Source organism: Rhinoraja longicauda, chromosome 2 (assembly GCF_053455715.1).
Source record: "Rhinoraja longicauda isolate Sanriku21f chromosome 2, sRhiLon1.1, whole genome shotgun sequence".
In the NCBI taxonomy this organism is placed as follows: Eukaryota; Metazoa; Chordata; class Chondrichthyes; order Rajiformes; family Arhynchobatidae; genus Rhinoraja; species Rhinoraja longicauda.
In genome coordinates this window covers 68,775,597-68,802,540 of record NC_135954.1, presented here as the reverse complement: position 1 = coordinate 68,802,540, position 26,944 = coordinate 68,775,597, and the positions used below count along the sequence as shown (strand labels likewise).

Genomic DNA, 26,944 nt, shown 5'->3' with positions numbered 1-26,944 from the left:
TTTAAAGTGTGCGAGGCAAACTTTAAAGGCATTATGCGGGGTAAGTGTTTTATACAGAGAGGTGGTGCCTGGAATGAGTTGTCAAGGGTGGTGGTGGAGACAAATACAATAACAACATTTAAGAGGGTTTTAGATAGCCGTATGGATATGCAGGGAATGGAGCGATATGGATCATATGCAGACAGACAAGATTAATTTAAATCTGATATCATGTTCAGCACAGGCATTATGGGCTGACAGGCCAGTTCATGTGTTGTGCTGTTGCATGCTCTTGTTTTATGTTCATTGAAATAAACACTGTCTATTGACCAATGGAGAATTTTATGATTTTTGTAGTATAGTAGCATCCTTCAGGATATTTAATGTTTAGTTCCATGTAAAGTGAAAACCAGAAGCTTGATACCTCAGGATATAACCCAATCTGTTCCATTGTTTACCTTTTCAGGTCGAGTTGCAGATACTATCCGGGATAGAGTCGATATTTGAGCTGTGCTGTCAGTAATTGATGTCTCTTTGCTCTGTACCTCAGCTAGACTGGAAACATTCAGCCCTGCCGCAGCCTGCAAAACAAAATGAAACTAAAGCTCGTGTTTGGTGATTCTTCCACAAACAATAATTTATGATGAGCCAAATGTAAACTTTAGAACTTTTTCAGTTCAGTTTATTGTCATGTGTACCATGGAACAGTGAAAAGCTTTTGTTGCAAAAAGACAATACATGATCACAATTGATCCATTTACAGTGTAGAGATACATGATAAGGAAATAACTTTTAGTGCAAGGTAAAGCCAACAATGTCCAATCAAGGATAGTCCGAGGGTCATCAAAGAGGTAGATAGTTGTTCATCACTGCTCTCTGGTTGTGGTAGGATGATTCTGGTTCCTGGTAACAGCTGAGAAGGGATATGGGGTGAATGGAAGTGCAGAGTTAAATCATAACAATCAAGATCGGAATGAATGGCAGAAAATTAAAATGCAATTATTGTATTGTGGTTTCTAAACCAAGGAATAAAAAGATGTAAAAAGTTCCAAAGAATTCATTGGAAATGCAAACAAGTTAAAATAATAATAATTCTTGTAATTTGCTTTTATACTGTTATGATATTTAAGCCAATCATATGTATTTGTGACATGTAAAAATTCATCCATTGTCCCATGTGCTAAGCATGTATGTGTCTGTTTAATAGCATACGTAGATTTTTTTAGATTTAGAGATACAGCGCAGAAACAGGCCCTTCGGCCCACCGGGTCCGCACCGCCCAGCGATCTCCGCACACTAATACTATCCTACACCCACTAGGGACAATTTTTACATTTGCCCAGCCAATTAACCTACATACCTGTACATCTTTGGAGTGTGGGAGGAAACCGAAGATCTCGGTGAAAACCCACGCAGGTCACGGGGAGAACGTACAAGCTCCGTACAGACAGCGCCCGTAGTCAGGATCGAACCTGAGTTTCCGGCGCTGCATTCGCTGTAAGGCAGCAACTCTACCGCTGTGCCACCGTGCCGCCAAGACGTACATTGTAGTTCAGTTCCAAAATTTGGTTCCATTGACTTCAACGGAATTTAATTTTTAATATACTAACACATGGCACAGATGATGAATTTCCAGAACAATGTTTGAAACAGAACCACCAGAGCAGGCATATTGCCTGTTCCAATTAATAAAGCAGATTTTCACATGGACGACGTAGCCTTGTACAAGAAACAATACGCCCCTGGATTTTTAAAGACCAGGACAGGAGAAAGCTTTGTCCCAGGGTGCAGCCTTTCCTGACAGTGTAGAGGTCACAGCCATGTTGGTGACCATACCTTATTTAAATAGAATGGGCAAGTAGTTCACTCCAAATGAGTACATTGAATTACTGGGAAAAATTAGATAATAGTAATAATAAATGAATCCAAGCATTGCCAAGTCCAGGCAGCACATAAGTCATATAATCACCCATGAGTAGGAAAGATTCCCACAGGAGGACTTTCAACTGACTCCCTCTCTACCATCAGCTTGTTTCTGCTTTCTCCTGGTGCTCCTCTTCATCACTTGTGTCAAAGGGTGCTGATGAAAACGGCCCAGTTCCGAAACTGCTTAAATGTTTGAATATTCCATTGCCACTACAAACATTTCAAAACAATCTTAATATCCTTGACCCCTTCTGCGAATCTCTAAAATCTTAATGGCATTACCCAACAAAAGCCAAGCTATAGTTAAAGATGAACTGAAAATGGCCACTGCCAAATATGTGTTAGCTATGATTTATGCGTGTGGTACAATGGAAAAAAATGTATTTCCATTTACAGATGAGGCCTCGATTCAATGCCTACTTGAATGATAGTGGCTCCTAGAGAGCTGTGTTCCCTTTGCATTGAAATGTCAGGCTGAATTTATTTTTTGAGTTTGAGTCTCTCCAGTGAGACTTGAGTTTCCAACAGTCAAAGGTAACACTTAGTTTTGTTTAGAGATACAGCGTGGAAACAGGCTCTTTCGGCCCACTAGGTCCACGCCGACCAGCTGTCCCCGCACATTAACACTATCCTATACCCACTAGAGACAAATTTTACATTTACCAAGCCAATTTACCTACAAACCTGTATGTCTTTGGCGTGTGGGAGAAAACCAAAGATCTCGTAGAAAACCCACGTGGGTCACGGAGAGAACGTACAAACTCCCGTCGTCAGGATCGAACCCGGGTCTCCCGCGCTGTATTCGCTGTAAGGCAGCAACTCTACCGCTGCGCCACCGTGCGTTTATTTACATAAATTCATTAAGAGACCTCCCTCAACAACCCTTACCCCAGACTGTTTCTAGCACAAGTCCTGTGTTGTCCATGTGAAAGTCCTTCTTTAAAAATTGGAACAGGCAACGACCTTGATCTGTTGGTTAGGTTTTATATCGTAGTTTTGGTTTCTCATTAAGAAGTAAACAAAAAAAAGAGCAAGGCAATCATACCTCAAGGTCGTTAGTTTTGACTGATTTATTTGTTAATAGGTATGAACTTTAGACAATCAGCATGGATGCCAGACACTGAATACTTTGTCAGAAGCAACAAATTCAATCACCTGATTAAGATAGTAAAATCCTGCAATAGAGTCATGTAGACACAGATCAGAGGTTCTAGCCTAACCAGCCTCTCCCTATAACTCAAGCCCACAAGTCCACATAAATTCATGGTGAATCTCTTCTGCTCCCTTTTCAATTTCCAAGCTAATTAAAAGCAGTTTAAAAGTCAACATCTCTCTTCCCGTATAAAGCTGCATAGTACCTCAATTAGATGAGGAACCACCTTTTAAAATATCACAAATGCTATTGATAAAAATGTTGATGTTCAGCATAGGTCTAATATTTTATGTGCCTCTCAAGAAGATCACTTATTGCATTCATATCATGAACATGAATTGAAAATGTCCAGATTCATTTACCTTAGGGTCATTAACAAATACTGGAAGGAGTACACATTTATTTCATGGCCTGGACTAAATCGTATCCAATTTCCATAAGATTAAAAAATAATAATGCAAGACATGTTCTTTTCTTAGCAATGCTCTTATACACTATAGTGGCCTTCTCTCCAAATTCTCTCCAATTTCTTCTTCTCCCTGCTCCCATCCGGCAGAAAGTACAGAAGCTTGAAAGCATGCACCACCAAACTGAAGAGCAGCTTCTTCCCCTCTGTTATTCAGTTTCTGAATAGTCCTTCCGAAAGCTAGGGTACTGTCTGCCTCACCTCTACCCCATTGTAGGCATTGGACTTTGTCTATTGAACCAATGCACTCCAATACCGAGAACTATATTCTGCACTCTGTATCTCCCCTTTGCTCTATCTATTATACATGAGTTTGACTTGAATGTATGGTACATCTGATCTGTTTGGATAGCATGTAAAACAAAGCTTCTCACTTCTCACAAAGACACAGACATGTCTTTATACATGTCTTATATGTAAAGACATATAAAAGCCATATATATGTCTTTACTGTGACCTTGGCTCATCTGCTGGAGCAACCTTCTTCCTGTTTTGTAATGAGGCAGAGCTACCCTATTAGACATGTCACCTTTCAAATGAAAGTTTAAACTAAAGCCTCTTTTGCTCTCACAGGTGGATATCAAAATTTCTTGACACCATTTCCAAAAAGTGATTAATCATGCCATTATTATCATGCAACATGTAGATTGGCAAATTTGAGTTCAAGTTGATTCAGTGTCCTGTTGAATCTCTGAGCTTTGGCTGAAGATACAATTTGACATTCAGTCCTTCAGGGCTCAGCCAGTTTAGTTGGTACATTCTGTTCCCTTAGTGATCTCATAGCTTTTCCATGTTGTATCCTAATTAAACCATGCTGGTTGACCAACTGAACAGTAGATAGTAATCAGTGGAAAGTTTCTTCTTCAATGCCTGATTTAACGATGAGACCCCATTAAGTCTCACGTCAATTGTTATGACTCATAGAAGCACACTTTCAGTGGTACGCAGCTGTGCTGACACTGATGGGTCCATCTGGTGGTAAGACACTATGTACTTTGCGTTGTTGGCAGAAAGATATCTCTGTGTGTAACATGCCATTGTTTGTTTGCTCTGTGGGAGCACACCTCTACTTGGGAAATCCATCACCTGATATCTGTATAGATGATTTTGCAGGAGTGTGTGCTTTTGGCATTTTTAGAACTCCTTAATTTGGTTGATGCCAGATTTATCATTCAATGTTGGGTTTTGGTATGAGATAGATAGAATTGAATGAATGATTTGTACCTTGTGCCAACCTCCAAATGCATTATTTCATTCTGGAAAGATTTCATATTAAGAGTACAAATTGATAGAACTATTCATTAATATAATGTCTGCTGGAAGTTCAATGCATCATCTGACCACTTTTTAAACCTAATTTCAGGTGGGATTGACGTTTACATCTTCAGTGTAAAGCTCAGTAAACATAGGAATCATTTAAACTTTTATCACGAGGCAAAAAGAAACAGGCAATAGCAAATTAGTAGACCCTTGTATATCACACAATCTTTTATGTTCATAAGTTCATAAGTGATCGGAGCAGAATTAGGATATTTGGACCCTCAAGTCTACCCCGCCATTCAATCATGGCTGATCTATCAGGCCTCTTAACATCATTCTCCTGCCCTCTCTCCATAACCCCTGGCACTGTACTAATCAAGGATTTATCTATCTCTGGCCATTGACGGTCTCCATAGCCTTCTGTGGCAATGAATTTCACAGATTTACTCCCAGCTGAGGAACATGAATCTACAAATACATGAACGTCATTACCTGACTACACAAATTAAATTCTTGACTCAATTCAACATGGAATTGGCATTATAACTCTGATTTAACTTTTTTATTTGAACATGATCACCAGGACCAGACTATGGGCGTATAAACTTTATTTACCTTGTTGCATGGAGGCCATTTTCTATAAACTCAAGGAATGAGAATTTAGTTTTTATAATCAATCTGTTGGGTGTCTCTAGTCTTTGGCTCATTTGTCTGTATAATTTTACTTTGGTGCAAAATAGACAATAGACAATACACAATAGGTGCAGGAATGGGCCATTCGGCCCTTCGAGCCAGCACCACCATTCAATGTGATCATGGCTGATCATTCTCGATCAGTACCCCATTCCTGCCTTCTCCCCATACCCCCTGACTCCGCTATCCTTAAGAGGTCTATCTAGCTCTCTCTTGAATGCATTCAGAGAATTGGCCTCCACTGCCTTCCGAGGCAGTGAATTCCAGAGATTTACAACTCTCTGACTGAAAAAGTTTTTCCTCATCTCCGTTCTAAATGGCCTACCCCTTATTCTTAAAAGTTTCAGGACATTTGCCAAAATTATCAAGATAAAACATAAATAGATTTTTTTCTATATTTTGTTAATACTCATTAATTTTCACATTACTCAACCCATTTTTGATGTACATACTATTCCCAAATTAAAGGAATTGGTATCTTTTCTAGCTCCCCATCTGTTCCATCTTCCAGAATTAATATCTAGTTGGTAATGGTCATTTGTAATGGTAGAAATACTACTAGTTTATTTTCCTTCCTTTTCTTCAGAGCCAGGGACGCCTCCGTTTGATATTTTTATATATCCCCACCTCAAGGCAGCTGAATTCGGCTTGGAAAAATCCAGCACATATCCATGGTAGACATAAAGATGAAAATTGTTGGACATTACTGGTTAATTAGCAAATGTGAACAGAAGGAGCCAATGTTTTAGGTCAATGTCGTGTGCCATATGTAGATATTCCAACATCTCTGCCAATGGTACTTATTCTGTTGTGATGCTGGTCCCCACTTTAAGGTGGACCATTTTCATAAACCATTGCATTGACAACAAAGGATGCTATGTGTGAGTATATTCCATATATTATGCTCTGCTTTTGTGCAAGATCTCCCAATTAATTTAAAAGCTCTTCTTTAATTATAAATGACGAGTTCCTTTTGCAAAATTGCTCTGTCTGTGATATTCATTCTATCAACTTTTAGTGAATATCAAGACCCACAACTGCATTATTTCCAAGATGTTTCATGGCAAAATGCACAAACGTAGGAAGTTAACTCTGAGCCATAAATAAAAGAAAATAGAGTACTCCATCACCAGAAAAACACAAAAGGTAGTTGCAAGGATTACCACCTCCACTATTTAGAGAGGTTTGACATTATTATAATATTTAAATGAAACTCCCAATACATTGGCACCTAAATCGAAATTTAAAATCCCAAAAGAGAATTCAGGAAGCTGGCAGTGAAAAGGTAGAAAGCTATTGGCTCAAGCAGGGAAGTAATTTCATATTCATCCCTAAGGAATGAAATTCTGTCATTTCCTTCTATCTTTCAAGCAAACCTTTAGTCTCCCTTCCAGCAATCATATCATCTCTGCCCTCTGTTGTAATCTTCAGCTGTACTGATTGAGAATGATCAGCCATGATCACATTGAATGGCGGTGCTGGCTCGAAGGGCCGAATGGCCTCCTCCTGCACCTATTGTCTATTGTCTATTGTCAGCTAACCCCCCCAGCCAACCCACAATTTCCAGCCTTCACCATCAACCTAAACTCTAATCTCTTTGCTCCAGACCATCCCTGATTGCAGCTTCCTGCAGATGGTTTTTCCAACCAGCAACCAACCAGCAACCAGAAGTGAATCTGATTATTGACCAGCTGAAACTGGAAGTTATATAGAAATCCTGCCAAAACTCTCCCTTTTCTTGACCAATGCCACTGAACATCACCATAACTTTCAGGCTGCATGTTTAGTCCAGGTAATAGTTAGCATGGGCATGATGGATCAAAGGACCTGTTTCTGGAGACATAAAAAACTGTAGGTGCTGGAATCATGAGCAAAACATACAGGAGGAACTCAACAGGTCAGGCAACATGTGTGGAGGGAACGGACAGACGATGTTTTGAGTTGGAACCCTCCTTCAGATTGATGGGGTTTGGGGGCGGAAGAAAACTGTAAAAGGAAGGTGGGGTAGAGCAACGCATAGCGAGGGACAGGTGGAAACAGGTGAGTGAGGGGAGAAGGGTTGATTAGCAATGGATGGGGGTAATTGCAAAGGTGTAAAGGAGACAAAGGAAGATGAGTGAAATGAAAAGCCAGGGGGAAGGATATGATTGGAAGGAGACAAGTTGAGGGGAAAGAGGAGGGATAAAAGGAAACATGAGACCAAGGGATTGGAGAGGAGTGTGCAGGAGGAAAAGAGAAGGGTGACTGGGGTGATGAAAGATATTGGGAGTAATGGGTTCACACTGGATGGGAGGGGAAAGAGAAGGAGAGTAGAGGGAGAATTGTTTGAAATCGGCGAATTCAATGTTCATTCCTTTGGGTTATAAGCTTGGAATACACAGTGACTATTTCTGTGCTGTGCGAGTATGACTCTAAATAAGGGGGCCAGAGTATTGGTCAAAATAACAAATAGCATGATATTGTCTTTTTATTTCTGTTATTTACTTGTATACTATTAATCCACAACTGGACAGCAAGACAATATTGTACAAAGCATATGAGATGGATTGGGAGAAAATAACGCAAAGTATCTAAATCAGCTCCCCATACCCCTAGTTGACCTGGTAAAGACAAGTTAATAGTAATTTAAACCAAGACATTCGTTTTAAACTTGATTGACCGTAGATTTGGCAAACATGTTTATGTTATCCTTGCTGAGTTTCCATCACAGCAATCTTACCAATTATTTCCTTCTGCAATCAGACACTGAGGGCGAGGACATAATGATGCTTAAAATTAAATTTCAAAATGTTTGTCACAGTTGGAGAAATGTATTGTGTCATTATATTCAAATGGAAGCACACTGAATTAATAAATCTGCTTTTTTTGATAATGTGTTTGAAGAGAGAGACAGACCTACAATCTGTCTTTATGAAGCAGAATTATGCCGCTGGGCGGTGAACCCAGGAATGATCCATGATGAGGATTCATACTGTTTATTGATTAAATGATTTCTTAGTTTGCTCACAAATATCTGAAAAGTACATATAAAGTAATTAATCAAAACGTGCACAAAATTTGCCTTGAAATCACTATTACTCTGGAATAGGGTGTTATTTATCAGTAAACATTGAAGTACCTCAAAATATTGCCTGTCAATCTGGAGAGGAAAAACGCAGACTAAATTTTTTAAATGATATTCACATACCCTTTTATTGTCCTCCTCTTCCTGTGCTTTCCTAAACTCCTGCTCTAAAGAACATGCAAGTTCGTTAAAGAGTCCAACTTCTTCGCAATTCTTCAGGAACCGGGTAGGGGTAGGGGTTTGATCTACAAAGAAATGTGTTAGATTATTAATTCAATTCAATACCAAAACAAGACCAAATATAGATTATTCTCCAACCAATCATTCTCCAACATAGATCGGTGTCATAGCCACAATGTTTTCTTTGCTCTTCAAGCCAGCCTATCTAAAATTGAAGGAAATGGTCTATCTGACTAAATTATGGAGCTACAACTCAGAAAGACTGGCAAAAATTGGTTAACATATCTACTGCTTTCGGCAAGGTTCAGTCTAAATTTCTAGGTGTAATAACTGAAGAAAAACAGACCTTGCAGTGAGTAGGGTGCAACCTGCTCTCATTGCTGATGAGCTGATCCAATTTCTATTGCCTTAATTGTACACTGCTGAAGACTTTTTAATGAAGTCAGCCAAACCCCGAGTAAATTCTTCACTCGCCCCTTCACATAAAGGAGGGTGGGGGGGAGGTCAGAACAATCTCTGACCAGGAAACATCTGCAGAAAAACGTTTGACAGCTGGCTAAGCCCTGCTGGCGAACTTAGCTGGCTGTCAAAACGTAACGTTGTCAATCCAAGGAGGAAAAGTAAATAAATCTTGAACCAAAATGCTTCCCATCCTTTGCTCCTCCCCAAAGTCAACAAACATCTCAAGATCCTTCATGGAAATATCACGCCAAAGTATAAATTAAAGTACACATATTTTCTAATTTCTGTAACTTCTTTCCACACTATTCTTCTATCCCAGGGCAACATGCAGTGTAGTACACACCGATATTTAAATAAAACCTAAAAAATTTATAAACACTAAAGCAAACTTGAGGGCCTGGTGCAAGTTATTCAAGTGGATCCTCTTCTTAAGTTGTGGAGAAATGCAAAAATTTATACTCCACTACTGGACAATGGTGGCCTGTGTCAATGTGCATTTGGTGATAATAGTTCAAGATTTCTGAATGCACCATTATCCTAATCATGCTTAGGAAGGGAAAATGCCAACAATTAAGACTGGGCCATTGTATTGAAATTCTCTCTTCTGTGTGACCTCCTTGTGGCGCAGAATTTGAGCAAAGCTTGTATGAGTGGTAGTGAAGGCATACAAGAAGCTACCCAATTTCTGCCGTCCATGCTCTAGGATTGTTACTGCTGGATCAAGCAAAGTCTTCTTCCTAAACTTGACCGGAGCGTGGCTGGCCAGATCAGTGTTAGGTTGTCAAAGGGTAGGAGGTCACTGACCTAGAAAAACAGTGGCAATAACAGCACAAGCATTTAGGTTGGATTCGGCCCATGCTCTGGGCTGTGGAATGCCAGCTTTTCTTGTGAAGCCAAGTTCAGCACACTTCTTCATCCGACATCACAATGACACCAGGTTCGGCAGTGACTACACCATCATTCACGATAGGGTGAGCTCATGTGATATGTTTTATTTACAGCGACAAGAAAGTCCAGGACCGCATTGGGGCACTGTTCCTCGTCATTAGCGCATATGTGCGGTACATTGGCAATCTCGAGCTTATCCCGGCAGCTCAATCCTGGTCTCAAAGGAAGAGGCGTGGCAATCTCAGTCATCTCCCTGTCGTTCAACCTTGCCTTGAGAGGAGGAGCTGGCAGTCTCAGGGTTATCCTTGTAGCTCAGTCTTTGCCGTTATGTGTGGGCACAGTCCCTCGTTGTCCGTGCAACCAACTGAAGAGCAACCAGCTACAGAAACAGTAGAAGAAAGAAGGCTGGAACTTTGGCAGTCCATTTTAACATGGCTTCCATTAAGGCCAAGACTGAGAGACTGGGGCAAGCCTGAGATGCAAGGGCTGAGACTGTGTGATTAGATGCCTTGTGTGGAACACAGTTCTATGAGAACTACTGTCCAAACCCACCATATTCAGCTGTTTTACCAATAACTTTCCTCTCATCAAAACACCAGAATTGGAAATGCTTGGAGATGATTGCAAAATGTTCCATTTCATTTACAACCCATCAGTAAATGATGTAACCCAGGCCTGCATGCAGCCTAATATGGTCAACATGCAGGAGTGCTGATAAGCGAGAAGTAATATTTGTGGCACAAAATCTCTTGGCATTGACTGTCTCCAACTAAAGAGAGTCTAACTACCAAACCTTGAAATGTCTTCTGAAGGCTCCTGAGAGTCACCATCGATCGGAAGGTCAAATGGACCAACTACATAAATATTGTTGTTAAAAGAGCAGAACAGAGGATGGATATCCTGCCGCAAAGGACTGAGCACCTGACTTGAAATCCATTTTGTACGGACAGTTGCTTTTGATTATATTTTATAATTACAATTATAATTACAAAATATTACTAAATGTATCCGGATGCAAATTTTATCATTATACTATTTCAAGTACATATTAGAGTAGTTTGTCAGAGTGGTCATGTGCAAAGATTGTAATAAACATTTAGGACCAAAACAGCTTTCCCCATTTACCATTCTGAAATTCTAATTGTCAGGTATTATTCACTTACCTGATAAAATATTGTCTGTTTTGATCGCTGGGAATTTCAATGTCATTTCATGTTTATGGCTGTGAATCATGAGGTGGTCCTCAGTTGGAAACCTCTGTCAGACAAACAAAATTTGTGTTAATATACTGGTGTTAATTAAGTGTTAAGAAAAATCCGGGCAGTTAATTTTAAGAGAATTATAAAAAAATTGTTTCCACTTAATAATTTTTCAAAATAAGACAGAAACTGATCTATTAGAAATATCATATTGTTGGCATTTGCCAATTTATCTAACTTTATCAGGCATCACCTGAAAATTGCAAGCAACTTCTATAATTGGCACAACATTTCTGAGCAAATCAACATGTCTTTGAAAAGTAAAAGTACACAGTAATACCTGATATTATGAGGCCCATGCACCAGAAGAGCCTCCTGGAGCCTCCTTTCCCTCGTCCTTGTGATAAAACATCCTTATGTGTAGTGTTATATAACTGCCCCTTTAACAAAATTTTCATGCAACACATCCTCTTTGCAATCCTAAGTATTACTATTGATTTATCATAAATTTGAATTGTACTAGTTACTATCCAGTATATTATGTCTGCAGACACAAGGATGTCTGAAGAGGGGTCCCGACCTGAAACATCGCCTATCTATGTTCTCCAGACATGCAGCCTGACCCACTGAGTTACTCCAGCACTTTGTGTAATTTTTATATTATCTCCGCTATCATTTTTGCACATATTGAACAGTACTCTCTTTGGCAACCAAGCAGATTCTGATCTATTGCTTCTTTGGGTCATCTGCAGATATAACACAAAGCATACGATTTAGTCACAGTAATGTCAATAACATTCACCCCAACCTGAGTGTCTCTAGCCTATTTGCCCATGTTTCCAGCATCTGACATGTCTCTGGAAGCAGCTTGGCCTTATCCAAAGGGTGAATGCTGAACTGCCTGTCTTGCTATGAGTAAAGACATCAACATGAAGGCGATCGTGATTTTTAGCCAGAAAGTTGGAAGTTATTTAAACAAAATACTGCTGTCGTATCCCCTAGTGTCCTCTTCGGATCCAAAGTAGACAGAATCAGCTCCTCCAGTCTATCCTTGTAACTAAAGCCACTCATCCCTGCAATCATTTTGGCATTTGTTTTCTGCACATCTGCCTCACACATCTTCCCAAAATGATTCGACAAAATTATAGGGGAGTGAACTGGTATCAATTCTTAACATTATTTTTTAATGAATTTAGAACCTACTGACACACATGGTTTTCATCGCAAAAAAAATAGGATATGTATTTCATAATTTTAACAGGAATCATCATGTAATTGCAGAAGTGAGTGAACTCTTGCCAGAGAAACCAAGGATGTGACATTGTGAAGTCCGAGTCTGAAGAAAAAAAAAACGATCTGAAATGCCACCTATCTATGTCCCCCAAGATGCTGCCTGACTCAATGAGTTACTCTGGCACTTTGTATCTTTTCCTGGTATTCTGTTCTTGTTTTCAATATGCCACCACTATAGCTAATGCCAGAATTGTCAGAAAGTAGACTGGTCTGGGGATTTGACATTGTCCAACCTGTGACAAGGTTTCCAGGAGGGTTTCATGAGAGTGGACCATGTGGCTGCCTATTATGTAACAACTGCTACATGGTGTTCCATGTACTTTCATTATATTCCTTATTTCAGACTTACTCACAACCCAGGAATTCCGAGGATGCTAGTTTATGTTCAGCAGAGATGTGCTTAAATAGGCTGGCCAAACTTACATTTTTTGGGCTCAACCTGGGATTTTAGTGTACACTTTAGAAAAATTATCAACTTATTAAAAAATGAAATTATGTGACTCTCCATTCCTTCTTTGCACAATACCCCCTTTGGGCTTTAAACATCTTACAGCAGCTGTTGCACAATAAGCATGCAGATGGTCCTCTCCCATAAAACTCTCCTGGTACTTTGTAGGACTTTGGATGTGCCTCCATGTTATAGGAAAGATGTTGTCAAAATGGAAAGTGTGCGGAGAAGATTTACGAGGATGTTGACTGGACGCGAGGGCCTGGGCTACAGGAAGAGGTTGAGCAGGCTAGGATTCTGTTCCTTGGAGCACAGGAGAATGAGGGGAGATCTCATAAAGGAGTATAAAATCATGAGAGGAATAGATCGGATAGACGCACAGAGTCTCTTACACAGAGTCAGGGAATCGAGAACCAGAGGACAGAGGTTTAAGGTGAGGGGGGAAAGATTTAATGGGAATCTGAGAGATATTTTTTTACACAAAGGCTGGTGGATGTATGGAATGAGTTGCCGAGGAGGTAGTTGAGGCAGGTACTATCGCAACATTTAAGAAACATTTAGACAGATACATAGATAGGATAGGTTAAGAGGGATATGGGCCAAATGCAGGCAGGTAAGACTAGTGTAGATGGGACAAGTTGGTCGGTGTGGGTAAGTTGGGCTGAAAGGCCTGTTTCCACACTGAATGACTCTATGACCCCATGACACCATGACGTGATTTATCTAAGAATGCAGCGGAGTCTGAACATGCATTATTCACAAGGTCTGAGTCCGAAGAAAGCTGCCGACATGAATCCACAGATGCTACCTGATCCGCTGAGTTCCTCCAGCAGTTTTTCTTTTGCTCAAGTTTCCAGCATCTGCAATCATCCATGTCTCCTTATTCACAAGGTTTATCTGAGCTACAACTCCTCAACTAATTAGTAAAAAAGTACCCTGAAGAGGGCTGAATGCACTTCAATTCAAGTTTCAATTGAAATGATTATTTTGAGTGATAGCTATTTAGAAGTCTGTCTTCATTGCAACCTGGTATACTGGTAAACAGGACTATCCTTCAAACAGTATGCACTGCATTATAATCTCCGGGCCATGAATCAGTGAATGGGCATAATTCTGTCTACCAGATTTTGTGGCAAAGTTTAAAAAGGCAGGAATAAGCATTTACAAAATTGCCACCAACTGGCCTACAAGCAGTCATACCGCATCATCAGCTCACATTTCCAATCCGTCATCCCTGCAGACAAGCTAAATCAAAACACCCTCATGCAGTTTGCTTTGCACTCTGCTTTTTCTGAAAGCATTTGAAACTATTATGCATTTCTACCTAAAATGTCTTCATCAACGCATCATATGTAAACCTGAAAACTAAAGAATATTGGAGCACGGTAATCTAACTCAACATATAGTTTAAAAAGTGCATAATTTCTAAGAAAAATGTGTAAGCACAGAATTAACCAGCAGTTAAAATGCAGTTACCTTTTATTTTATTTAAGTAGAATATTTTGCCTGAATGAGGGCTGTTCCAACAAATCTCACAAACTTCAACACCATCAAGGAGAAAGGAATCCATCTGATTGGCAATCCATGCTCCACCCTGAACATTTATTCCCTCATCATCAGCACACAGTGACCACAGTGTGTACCATCTCCTATATGCAGTGCAGTTACGCACCAAACAACTCACTCTAACAACATCTCCCAAATCTGTAACCTCTGCCACCAGATGGATAAGGGCAGCATGTAAATGAGATACACTTGTGTATATAAGACAGACACATGTGTATGAATAAGAATGAGACATGTGCTATTCTGTCTTTATAGTTGTCATTGTTTCTTCATTGTCTAAATTCAAGAACCCCCCTGCTCAGGTGAAACAGCCAAGTCTGAGGCATTTGTGGACACCTTCCGCCAGAAGTGCCAAGTGGCAGATTCATTTTAAGCACTCCTAAACCCTCAACATTAAAGAACCAGTCTTCAACCAACTTAGTTTGTTCACATGATAGAAAGAAGCAGCCAACCACACTGAACTTGTATTCTAGAACCAGGTGCCATCTATCTCTGTTCTAGTTTAGCACAGGTTTACCTGCCTGACAAAGACTACAATAGCAATCTTGCTTACTCCTGCTCCTAATTCATATGCTCGCAAGTTATGTCCTCTTGCATGACCCTGTTATTCACCTCCTGCATTCTGAAAGACAGGATATACAAACATAGAAACATAGAAAATAGGTGCAGGAGTAGGCCATTCGAGCCTGCACCGCCATTCAATATGATCATGGCTGATCATCCAGCTCAGTAACCTGTACCTGCCTTCTCGCCATACCCCCTGATCCCTTTAGCCACAAGGGCCACATCTAACTCCCTCTTAAATATAGCCAATGAACTGGCCTCAACTACCTTCTGTGGCAGAGAATTCCACAGACTCACCACTCTCTGTGTGAAGAAATGTTTTCTCATCTCGGTCCTAAAAGACTTCCCCCTTATCCTTAAGCTGTGACCCCTAGTTCTGGACTCCCCCAACATCGGGAACAATCTTCCCGCATCTAGCCTCTCCAACCCCTTAAGAATTTTATATGTTTCTATAAGATCCCCCCTCAGTCTTCTAAATTCCAGCGAGTACGCCTAGTCTATCCAGTCTTTCTTCATATGAAAGTCCCGCCATCCCAGGGATCAATCTGGTGAACCTTCTCTGTACTCCCTCTAAGGCAAGAACGTCTTTCCTCAGATTAGGAGACCAAAACTGCACACAATACTCCAGGTGCGGTCTCACCAAGGCCCTGTACAACTGCAGTAGAACCTCCCTGCTCCTAAACTCAAATCCTCTTGCTATGAATGCCAACATACCATTCGCTTTCTTCACTGCCTGCTGCACCTGCACGCTTGCTTTCAATGACTGGTGCACCATGACACCCAGGTCACGTTGCATCTCCCCCTCTCCTAATCGGTCACCATTCAGGTAAAACATATGAGAAAATATCCCCAATGTTGAGCTTCCAATAAAGGGAAGTTGTAGGCGGTTGTTTGTAGCCTTGAATCACTGCTTCACTAATGTGCTGAGCCAAGTTGAGCTTTGAGCAGTTTTCTTCCTGGTGAGCATTGCTTCAGGCAAAGGAGAGGCTTCTCCCTGACTGACATTGACTTCTGCTCGGCGGGGGCTTCAATGTCGGGAGCCACGACCACCCCGACGTGCAGCGGCGGCGTCTTCGCCCGCCCCGGATCGCGGGGCTTGGGTCGGCCCGCTGCGGACCTTTCACCGTCCGGCGCGGCTTGGAACATGGCAACTTCAACAGCCTGACCGCGGGAGAAGACGGCAGGGGAAGAGAAAAGACATTCTGGCCTTCCATCACAGTGAGGAGGTGACTGGAGGAGACTCACTGTGATGGATGTTTCTTTTTTTTGTTTTGTGTTGGTTTGTGATTGTGTGTGAAATTGCTTATTTTTACTGCTCTTATTGCTGGACTGTGGGTGACCTTTCATTTCACTGCAAATCTTGTATGTGCATGTGACAAATAAACTTGACTTGATTTGACTTGACAATCATAAGTTCATAAGTTCAATTTTGCTCGGACTGTTGGAAGTATAATTCAGCTAAATACTAGATGGTGCATTTTGGTAAAGACAAATGCAAGACATCTAGTAAATGATAGTGCCCTGGGGAGTATTGCAGACCTGAGAGACCTCGGGACGCAACTACATAGTTCCATGAAAGTAGCGACACAAGTGGACTGGGTGTTGAAGGTGTTTGGCATGCTTGCCCTCATTAGTCTGTGCATTGAATACATGGTTGGAACATTATGTTACAGCTGTACAAGATGTCAGTGAGGCTACATTTGCAGCACTGTGTACAGTTCTGGGCACCCTGCTAAAGGAAGGATGTTATTAAACTGGAAAAGGATGCAAAATGATTTATGAGGATGTTACTGAGTCTAGAAGATATGAGTTGTGAGGACACGATGAATAGGCTGAGTCTTTTTTCTCTGGAATGTAGGGGACTGAAGTGTGACCTTATAGAAGTTTATAAAATTATGAGGGGCATAGATAAGCCAAATAACCAGTCTTTTCCCTTGGATAAGTCTGAAATAAGAGAGCATAGGTTTAAGGTGAGAAAGGAAAGATATAAAGGTGACCTAAGGGGCAACATTTTTAAACAAAGGATGGTACTCATATGCAATGAGCTGCCAGAGAAAATGGCAGAGGTAGTTACAATTACGACATTTAAAAGACGACAGGTACATGATGAGAAAGGTTTGGAGAGATAAGGGCCAGGCACAGAGAAGTGGGACTACATGTTTAGGCAACTTGGTTGGCATGAATAAATTGGGTCAAAGGGCCTGTTTCCATGCTTTAGAGCATATTTACTCTATCTCTGACAATGACAAAAATGTTGCTGTGAATTCAAAGTTAGACATTCTACAATCAGGACAATAACAGAATATTCTCTACTTTTCGGGATGAAATCAACTCAGCAATAATCAGGACATTCTCCACCACCAAAGAACATTTAATCTACTTCAGTCAAACTCAACCCAATCCAATTTAAATGTTCACTCCTTCCGTCATTGATCCACTGTTGTCATTTTGGTGCTTCATAGAATCACCTTGCAACACCTTGGCGTAGTGTGGCATTCAAATAAAAAGTGCACTGAAGAAACTTAACAAGGCTTCTTTGTTAGCATTCTCCAAATTCAAAACTTCTATTGCACATCAGAATGAAATCCTGGAACTCCCTATTTAACAGCAGTGTGGGAGTAATGCTATGTTGGAATGCTTAAGAAGGTGCTCATTATAGCTTTCTTAAGGGCAATTATGAATGGACAAGAAATGATTGTCTTCCCATCTACACCCACATTCTTGCATTTCTATTTATAAAAATAACATGCTAACCTATCCCTTTCTGTCTTATTACCCCACTCCCTTTTGCATCTTTTGCTGAAACGTTTTGATTTGCAAATACTCCTTAAAGTTCACCATGAACTAGCTGTTGGCCATTAACCATGACATTTTTGCAATACAGCTCTGACCAAGCAGACACTTGCTTCCACTTCTGATGCCAGAGTGACTTCTCATTGGAAGTCCCCACTCACTCTCACCCTGGCTCTGTACTCTGGTATGGTTCTTGCCTCTGCTTTCTTCAGTTCAATGGGTTCTGACTCATCCAAACATTTATGGCCAAAATCTTAGCTTCGGCATTTGTTTCCAGATCTGGACAACATAAAGCATAATCAGGCCCCATTCCCAACTGTCTCATCATTCCAAGGTCATGATAGAAAGATAATTATTGTACTCTTTTCTCCAGTATAACACTTCTTCTTAAACCTCACTTCTCTGTCCCTTCCATACCCACCTTCAATTATAAGCTCATGGATTTGTTTTGTCTTTGTCATTATGACTGAGACCCTTTTGCAGATTTCCTCTTTTTTCCAAGCCCAAACCAAAATTCCTCTGATTTTCCCCACACCTTAACTTGCATATTTGTCAATTTTCTCTCCCTTTACCCTAGACGCCCTCACCGGGTTTACCATCTTTTATCATATTTACACCCTGTATCTCAATTCCAATTTCCATAAAAAGTGTTGCAATCACGCTTCCCTTGCTAGTCCCCATGTTAGTTGAAATAAATCAAATTACATAATGAAGAGGTTGAGGAATTTGTGTTGTTATGTCTCAGGTACCTTATTGGACACTGAAATAAAAACCACAGAACTCTTCACGGAAAGATAAGCTGAATTTGAAAAAAAAAATGTTTTAGATAAATTTGGGGAAGTCTCAGAAAGGAAAACAGGCATGTGGATAGATTTTGACAGCTGACAGCACATGGAGCTGTGAACATTAACATCACGGACTCCGCAATGGATCACACAAGAGAAAATCATGATAAAGTTACATGGTCGTATGAAGTAGGATAGAGGCAGAAGATAAACTGATCAGGCACACAAATGTAGGAAACTGAGGTGAACTTTAACCTGGGGTAGATTTGGGGAAAGAATGGCTGGGTAAAAACGTACACGCAAAGACGTACAGGTATGTAGGTTAATTGGCTGGGTAAAAAATGTTTAAAAATTGTCCCTAGTGGGTGTAGGATAGTGTTAATGTACGGGGATCGCTGGGCGGCACGGACTTGGAGGGCCGAAAAGGCCTGTTTCCGGCTGTATATATATGATATGATATGATATGAATGGAAACTATGTGCAGCTTTAGTGGTGAATTGACACACTCGGCTGAAGTTCAAGCTACTTAAAGTCCTTGACTTCAATTCTCTTTTGATAAGATGGGAAGAAGACACAAGCCAGCTGCTTGCTAACTTCTGAACAAGGTTTCAGGAGGGTACTTGTGGAACTTTGGGTTTGAGGGAGTATGTAGTGGGTAATAATGGAACGTCTGGAGAAGAGAAGGGGGGGGAAAGATTTAATAGGAACTTGTGGGGTAATTTTTTTACACAAAGGGTGGTAGTTATATGGAACAAGCTACCAGACAAGGTAGTTAAGGCAGATACTATCATAATTTTTAAGAGACATTTGGACAGGTGCATGGATAGGATAGGGTTAGAGGGATATGGGTGGACACAAAATGCTGGAGTAACTCAGCGGGACTGGCAGCATATCTGGAGAGAAGGAATGGGTGACATTTCGGGTCGAGACCCTTCTTCAGGCTGATGTCAGGGGAGTAGGGGGGTTAGAGATAGAATGTAGTCAGAGACAGTAAGACTGGTGGGAGAACTGGGAAGGGGGAGGGGATGGAGAGAGAGGGAAAGCAAGGGCTACTTTAAGTTAGAGAAGTCAATGTTCGTTACCCAATGTAAGCTACCCAAGCGAAATATGAGGTGCTGTTCCTCCAATTTGCGCTGGGCGTCACTCTGACAGTTCAGGACGCCCAGGACAGAAAGGTCAGATTGGGAGTGGGAGGGGGAGTTAAAGTGCTGAGCAACTGGGAGATCAGGTAGGTTAAGGCGGACTAAGCGGAGGTGTTCAGTGAAACGATCATTGACCTGGCGCTTGGTCTCGCCGATATACAGGAGTTGACACCTGGAACAGCAGATACAGTAGATGAGGTTGGAGGAGGAGCAAGAGAACCTCTGCCTCACCTGAAAAGACTGTCGGGGTCCTTGGATGGAGTCGAGGGGGGAGGTAAAGGGACAGATTATATGCTGTGTGCAACGGTTGATGGGGTGGAAGGTGAGGACAAGAGGGACGCTGTCCTTGTTATGGATGGGGGCAGGGGGAGCAAGAGAGGAGTTGCAGGATATCGAGGAGGCCCCAGTGAGAGCCTCATCTATAATCGAAGAGGGGAACCCCCGTTCCCTAAAGAATGAGGACATCTCCAATGACCTGGTATGAAAAATCTCATCCTGGACGCAGATGTAGCGCTGACGGAGGAATTGGGAGTAGGGGATAGAGTCTTTACAGGAAACAGGGTGGAAAGTAGTGCAGTCAAGATAGCTATGGGAGTCAGTAGGTTTGTAGTAGATGTCGGTCAATAGTCTGTCTCCTGTGATGGAGATGGTGAGATCTAGAAACGGTAAGATGTCGGAGATGGTTCAAGTGAATTTGAGTGCAGGATGGAAATTAGTCGTGAAATTGATGAAGCCAGTGAGTTCTGCGTGGGTGCAGGAGGTAGCATGAATGCAGTTGTCAATGTAACGGAGGTAGAGTTCGGGGATAGGGCCAGTGTATGCCTGGAACAGTGATTGTTCATCGTACCCTACAAAGAGGCAGGCATAGCTGGGGCCCATGCGAGTGCCCATAGCTATGCCTTGGAATTGGAGGAAGTGGGAGGAGTCGAAGGCGAAGTTATTAAGGGTAAGGACCTGCTCTGCTAGGCGGAGGAGAGTGTTAGTAGATGGATATGGGCCAGGTGCGGGCAGGTGGGACTAGTATAGATGGGGCATGTTGGTCGGCGTAGGAAAGTTAGGCCAAAGGGCTTGTTTCCACACTGTATGGCTCTATGACTCCATGAGAAGCCATGAATTTCTTTTTGTAGTGGAGCACTAATGTGAATCAAAACTTTATCAAGGATTTTTTTTTAAATTAGAAGAGCTATTCAAATCTTTTAATCAATTGTTGCTGCACAGTCTAAAAACCGCACCAGGTCACCTCTCAAGTCCTGATCGAAGTGTCATTTGGGTTGTGCTGTTCTTCTAGAAACCTGATTCACACGAGGTGTTGCAGCATTCCTCTGCTTCCAGCCTCCTGCCAGGAAACAGGCCTCAGCAGTGCCAATCTCTAGCAGCCTCTGTTATGTTTACAGCACCATCTATTGGCCAGTCGATACCTGCAGCACCTTGATGCCTCTCACCTCTCAGTTTTACAGATATACAATGCACATTTACAAATGTCTTAAATATAATTTACAATAATGGAATCTATGTGTCATTAGTTTATGCATTACCAATACTATGATTGCCAGTTAGTCACGTAAACATTGCTTCTCGGTATAGATAGCTTATCATTTATTTAATCAGTAATAATCACCTGTGCACAACCTGGAGCACTGCAAACGAATGGCCGGTCTTGCTCCAAATTCATAACTGTCTTTGAATTAATCTGACAACCAAATGCACAACAGAAGATACATTAATAACATCTGCAATTACATTTAAACGAGCTAGCTTATATTCTATAAAGAAATGTAGTTATGTTTGTTTACTCGTCATAATCTTTAAGAGCTATGATAACTACAAAAGTTTTTCATTTTCAATTAAACTCTTAACTGAGTTATATTTGACAATCAAAGATGTCAAACAATTGACCATAAAGTATTATCATCATCATTTCAATTCAGGTCTCAGTGTTCAGCACTTAATTTTTGCATTTGTGGCTTTCTCAATGGTACATATTTCATTACAGTGCCAAATTGCAAAATCTTAATTTTCAAAGACTACTATTTAATAGTCCTCTTAAATTGGAACATGGCACTTTTGCTTGATATGACGTTTTTACAATCAATATTATTCATGACTCAAGTTTGTTAAACTTATATTTTCACCACACTGCTATCGATCTAACATTGAGGCGGACAGTTTTTCATCTTTGTGAATCAGCTGTCATCACTGCCTGTAAAAGTTCAGGTTTAAGATGAATTTTAACATCGCAACCAGCCCAGATGGATATCTGCTGTGGCCAATCCTGTGATATAATCACGTCCCCTATCCCAACAGGCATGGCATCACAGAAAACAAAGAAATCCATACAAACTTACTTTAAGGAACGACATTTACAAGAAAATATAAGCCAAAAAACAGTCAAAATATGTGAGGGATTAACAATTGCACTCTTAGGCTGTTATAAAAATACACATCTAGAATCCTTTGATTGCCATGTTCCTTTGCACTACAATATCAAATGGTTGAGTAGTTATTTTGAATAGGCACTTTTCTGCAGAACCTGACTTTCTACCCGAAGCCAAACTGTACGTGTTCTTGTACTTGGGATTGGGCGGGTTTTGTAAAGTCAGTACTTTCAGCACAAATGCGCAAAGTTACAATATTTGGAACGTGCCTCTATTTGATGTCAGGTACTCAGGCTTGGAACAGATTCAGATGGTGATGGTAGGATGTGATTAGATCCAGGTTTTTAATTTTATACTAGACAGACCTCTACTTAGTGTCATAATGCAATGAATTCATATAGCATGGAAACAGGCCCTTTGGCCCAACTCATTCACACTGACCAAAATGTCCCAAGCTAGTCCCATTTGCATGCAGATATCCTTCCAAACCTTTCCAATTCATGTGTCTATCCAAGATAATTTTTTTATGCTGTTAAGAGTATCTACCTCAACTACATCCTATCGCAGCTTGTTCCATACACCCATCACGCTCTGAGTGAGAAAGTTGCCCCTCAGATTCCTATTATATCTTGCCCCTTTCATCTTAAACCTATCTCCTCTGGTTCTTCATCCCCCTATCCTGAGTTAAAATCTCTATGCATTCATCTTATCTATTCCCCTCATGTTCGTATACACCTCCTTAAAGATCACCCTCAGCATCCTGCGTTCCAAGGAATAAAATCCTAGCCTACCCAACCTCTCCCTAGGACTCAGGTCCTCAAGGCCTGACAATATTCTCATAAATCTTCTCTGCACTTTCCAACTTAATGACATCCCATCCTAAAGCATGGAGGCAAAACAAATATGGCCTCACCAATGTCTTGTACAACTGTAACATAACATTCCAACTTTTAGAATTACTGCCCTGATTAATGGCCAATGTACCAAAAGCCTTCTTTACCGCCCTATCTATCTATGATGATACTTTTTGGGAATATGTACCAATAATCTTGTACTCTGAAGAAAGCTCCTTACCCAAAAAAGTGGCTGTTCATTTCCTCCTGTTTGCTGCCTGACCCACTAAGATACTCCAACACTTTGTATTCTACCTATACTCCAAGATCCCTCAGCTCCACAGGGCCCGACTTCTCTTTTGCTCCAGATGGAAATAGTGACTTGCGATCACAACAGTGAAAGTTGGATGCTCATAAAAAATAAAAGAATAATTTTATTCTTTGATTGTTAAGATGGCGGAGCGTCCAGACGCAGCAGCTTTGCGCTCCCCAGACCAATGCAATTCGGAGCAGCCCAGCACCAAACGCGGCTGCGAAAAAAACCAGGAAAGTACACCCATAAAACCCATAAAACTAACTAGGAAAATTGACAGGGGAGAGCCGGTGGATGTGGTGTACCTCGACTTTCAAAAAGCCTTCGACAAGGTCCCACATAGGAGATTAGTGGGCAAAATTAGAGCACATGGTATTGGATGTAGGATACTGACATGGATAGAAAATTGGTTGATAGACAGAAAGCAAAGAGTGGGGATAAATGGGTCCCTTTCAGAATGGCAGGCAGTGACTAATGGGGTATCGCAAGGCTCGGTGCTGGGACCGCAGCTATTTACAATATACATTAATGACTTGGATGAAGGGATTAAAAGTACCATTAGCAAATTTGCAGATGATACAAAGCTGGGTGGTAGTGTGAGCTGTGAGGAAGATGCTATGTGGTTGCAGGGTGACTTGGACAGGTTGTGTGAGTGGGCGGATGCATGGCAGATGCAGTTTAATGTGGATAAATGTGAGGTTATCCACTTTGGTGCTAAGAATAGGAAGGCAGAGTATTATCTGAATGGTGTCAAGTTAGGAAAAGGGGACGTACAACGAGATCTGGGTGTCCTAGTTCATCAGTCACTGAAAGGAAGCATGCAGGTACAGCAGGCAGTGAAGAAAGCCATTGGAATGTTGGCCTTCATAACAAGAGGAGTTGAGTATAGGAGCAAAGAGGTCCTTCTGCAGTTGTACAGGGCCCTAGTGAGACCGCACCTGGAGTACTGTGTGCAGATTTGGTCTCCAAATTTGAGGAAGGATATTCTTGCTATTGAGGGCGTGCAGCGTAGGTTTACTAGGTTAATTCCCGGAATGGCAGGACTGTCATATGTTGAAAGACTGGAGCGACTAGGCTTGTATACACTGGAATTTAGAAGGATGAGAGGGGATCTTATCGAAACGTATAAGATTATTAAGGGGTTATTAAGGGGTTGGACATAAAAACATAGAAAATAGGTGCAGGAGTAGGTCATTCGGCCCTTCGAGCCTGTGAAAGGGACCCATTTATCCCCACTCTTTGCTTTCTGTCTGTCAACTAATTTTCTATCCATGTCGGCCATTCAATATGATCATGGCTGATCATCCAACTCAATATCCCGTACCTGGCTTCTCTCCATACCCCCTGATCCCTTCAGCCACAAGGGCCACATCTAACCCCCTCTTAAATATAGTTAACTCCCTCTTATGTCAACTCCCTCTTAAATATAGCCAATGAACTGGCCTCAACTACCTTCTGTGGCAGAGAATTCCACAGATTCACCTTTTAAATGTCTGGTGACACTTCAGCATACAGTGTTGCCAGGTCAAACCTGAACAAAGGTATAAAAAGGGCTAAAGACACCCACAGGCAACAGGTGGATGACCACTTCAATACCACGGACACCAGAAGCATGTGGCAGGGTGTCAGGGACATCACTGACTACAAGAGCAGCCCTGCCTTCCCCCACAGCGATATCACACTAACCAACGAGCTTAACACCTTCTTTGCCCGCTTCGAAACTGGCAACACCACCTTGAGTGGAAAAACCCCAGCCGAGGTGGAGGGACTGGTCTTGCAACTGAGCACACAGGAAGTACAACGCGCTCTGCAAAGAGTCAACCCACGCAAGGCTGCAGGCCAGGATGGAGTTCAAGGAAGGGTACTTAGGCACTGTGTTGAACAGCTGGCTGAAGTATTCACCAGGATCTTTAACCTGTCGTTATCTCTGGCTACGGTCCCCAAGTGCCTGAAGTCAGCTATCATAGTGCCGGTGCCGAAAAAAGCAAAAATCACCAACCTGAACGACTACTGTCCAGTTGCCCAGACTCCTATAATCATGAAGTGCTTTGAAAGGCTGGTCCTCTCACACATCAAATCCAGCATCCCTGCCTCACTGGACTCGCATCAATTTGCATACAGGGCAAATAGATCCACAGAGGACGCCATCTCTCTGGCTCTTCACACTGTCCTGACTCATCAGGAGAGACAGGGCACGTATGTGAGGATGCTATTCATTGACTATAGCTCTGCCTTCAACACGGTCATCCCCACCAAGCTCATCATCAAACTCCACCAGCTAGGCCTCAGCTCGTTGTTATGCGACTGGATCCTGGACTACTTGATGGAGCGACCACAGGCAGTGAGAATGGGCTCGCACCTGTCCTCCACTATCATCCTGAGTACCGGCACACCAAAGGGCTGTGTTCTGAGCCCCATGCTCTACTCCCTCTTCACACACGACTGTGTTCCTGCATTCGACACCAACACCATTGTCAAGTTTGCAGACGACACAACGGTGATCGGGCTGATCACCAATGGTGATGAAACAAACTACAGAGCGGAGGTGCAGAACCTGGCAGACTGGTGCTCAGATAACAACCTGTCCCTAAACAGCTCCAAGACCAAGGAGTTGATCATTAACGTCCGTAGGTCACACAACGGGGAATACGCTCCGATCTTTATCAACGGGGAGTGTGGAGAGAGTGTCCAGCTTCAAGTTTCTGGGCACTCACATTTCAGAGGACCTAACATGGTCCACTAACACCACTGCATTGGTCAAGAAGGCGTAGCAATGAATGTTCAACCTGAGAACACTGAAAAAGTCTGGTCTGCCCCAACAGCTGCTGACGACCTTCTACTGCTGCACCATAGAGAGCATCCTAATGCATGGCATCCCTGTGTGGTATCTCAGCTGCACGGAGGCAGAGAGGAGAGCTCTTCAGCGGGTAGTCTATAGAGCTCAGATGATTATCGGAACACAGCTACCAGCCTTGGAGGGCATCTACAACACACACGATGCCTCAGAAAAGCCACCAGCATTCACAAAGACTCCTCACACCCCTGCAATAGTCTGTTCGAACTTCTACCGTCTGGCAGATGCCACAAGGCCTTCTACGCCTGCACCTCCAGACTCAGGAACAGCTTCATCCCCAGGGCCAGAGCTGCTATGAACCAGTCCTGCTGAGTCGGATGGTCACATCGCACAGCGAACCGGCACAGACCTACTTGCACTTTATTCTGTTTTAAAACTGTTTCTAATTTTGTTTCAGTGGGCTGTCTAAAGTTATACTGATTAGCTAATTAATTTATTGCATCATATGGAAGTTACATTCCCAATCTCGTTGTACAATGACAATAAAGATATATTGTATTGTATAAATTTGCAACCTAAAATTGAATTTATACCACCAAGAGAACATACTGATTGGGCTGCGTGAAATCATGTTGAGGGAAGCAAGTTTCTCATGTTGTGGCAGAATGCAATAGCGCACACCTAGGGTGCAAATCTCAGGGGATTTATCTCCCTCCCGCCACCCCACATCCCCATGTCTATCCTTCATGTCACTCACTTCCAGACCCT

The 26,944-nt window shown here is 41.8% G+C and overlaps 1 protein-coding gene across 1 annotated transcript in view; it reads right to left on the bottom strand.

Annotated features, from left to right (window-relative positions):
• The window catches only part of creb5b (cAMP responsive element binding protein 5b), a 318,546-nt gene that overhangs the window by 222,294 nt on the left and 69,308 nt on the right, over nt 1–26,944 (bottom strand). Inside the window, exons 4-7 of the mRNA XM_078420628.1 lie at nt 21,480–21,551; nt 11,235–11,328; nt 8,665–8,786; nt 438–560 (exon numbers count right to left, since the gene is read on the bottom strand). Coding sequence (XP_078276754.1) covers nt 438–560; nt 8,665–8,786; nt 11,235–11,328; nt 21,480–21,551 — 411 coding nt within the window. The remainder of the gene's footprint in view (nt 1–437; nt 561–8,664; nt 8,787–11,234; nt 11,329–21,479; nt 21,552–26,944) is intronic.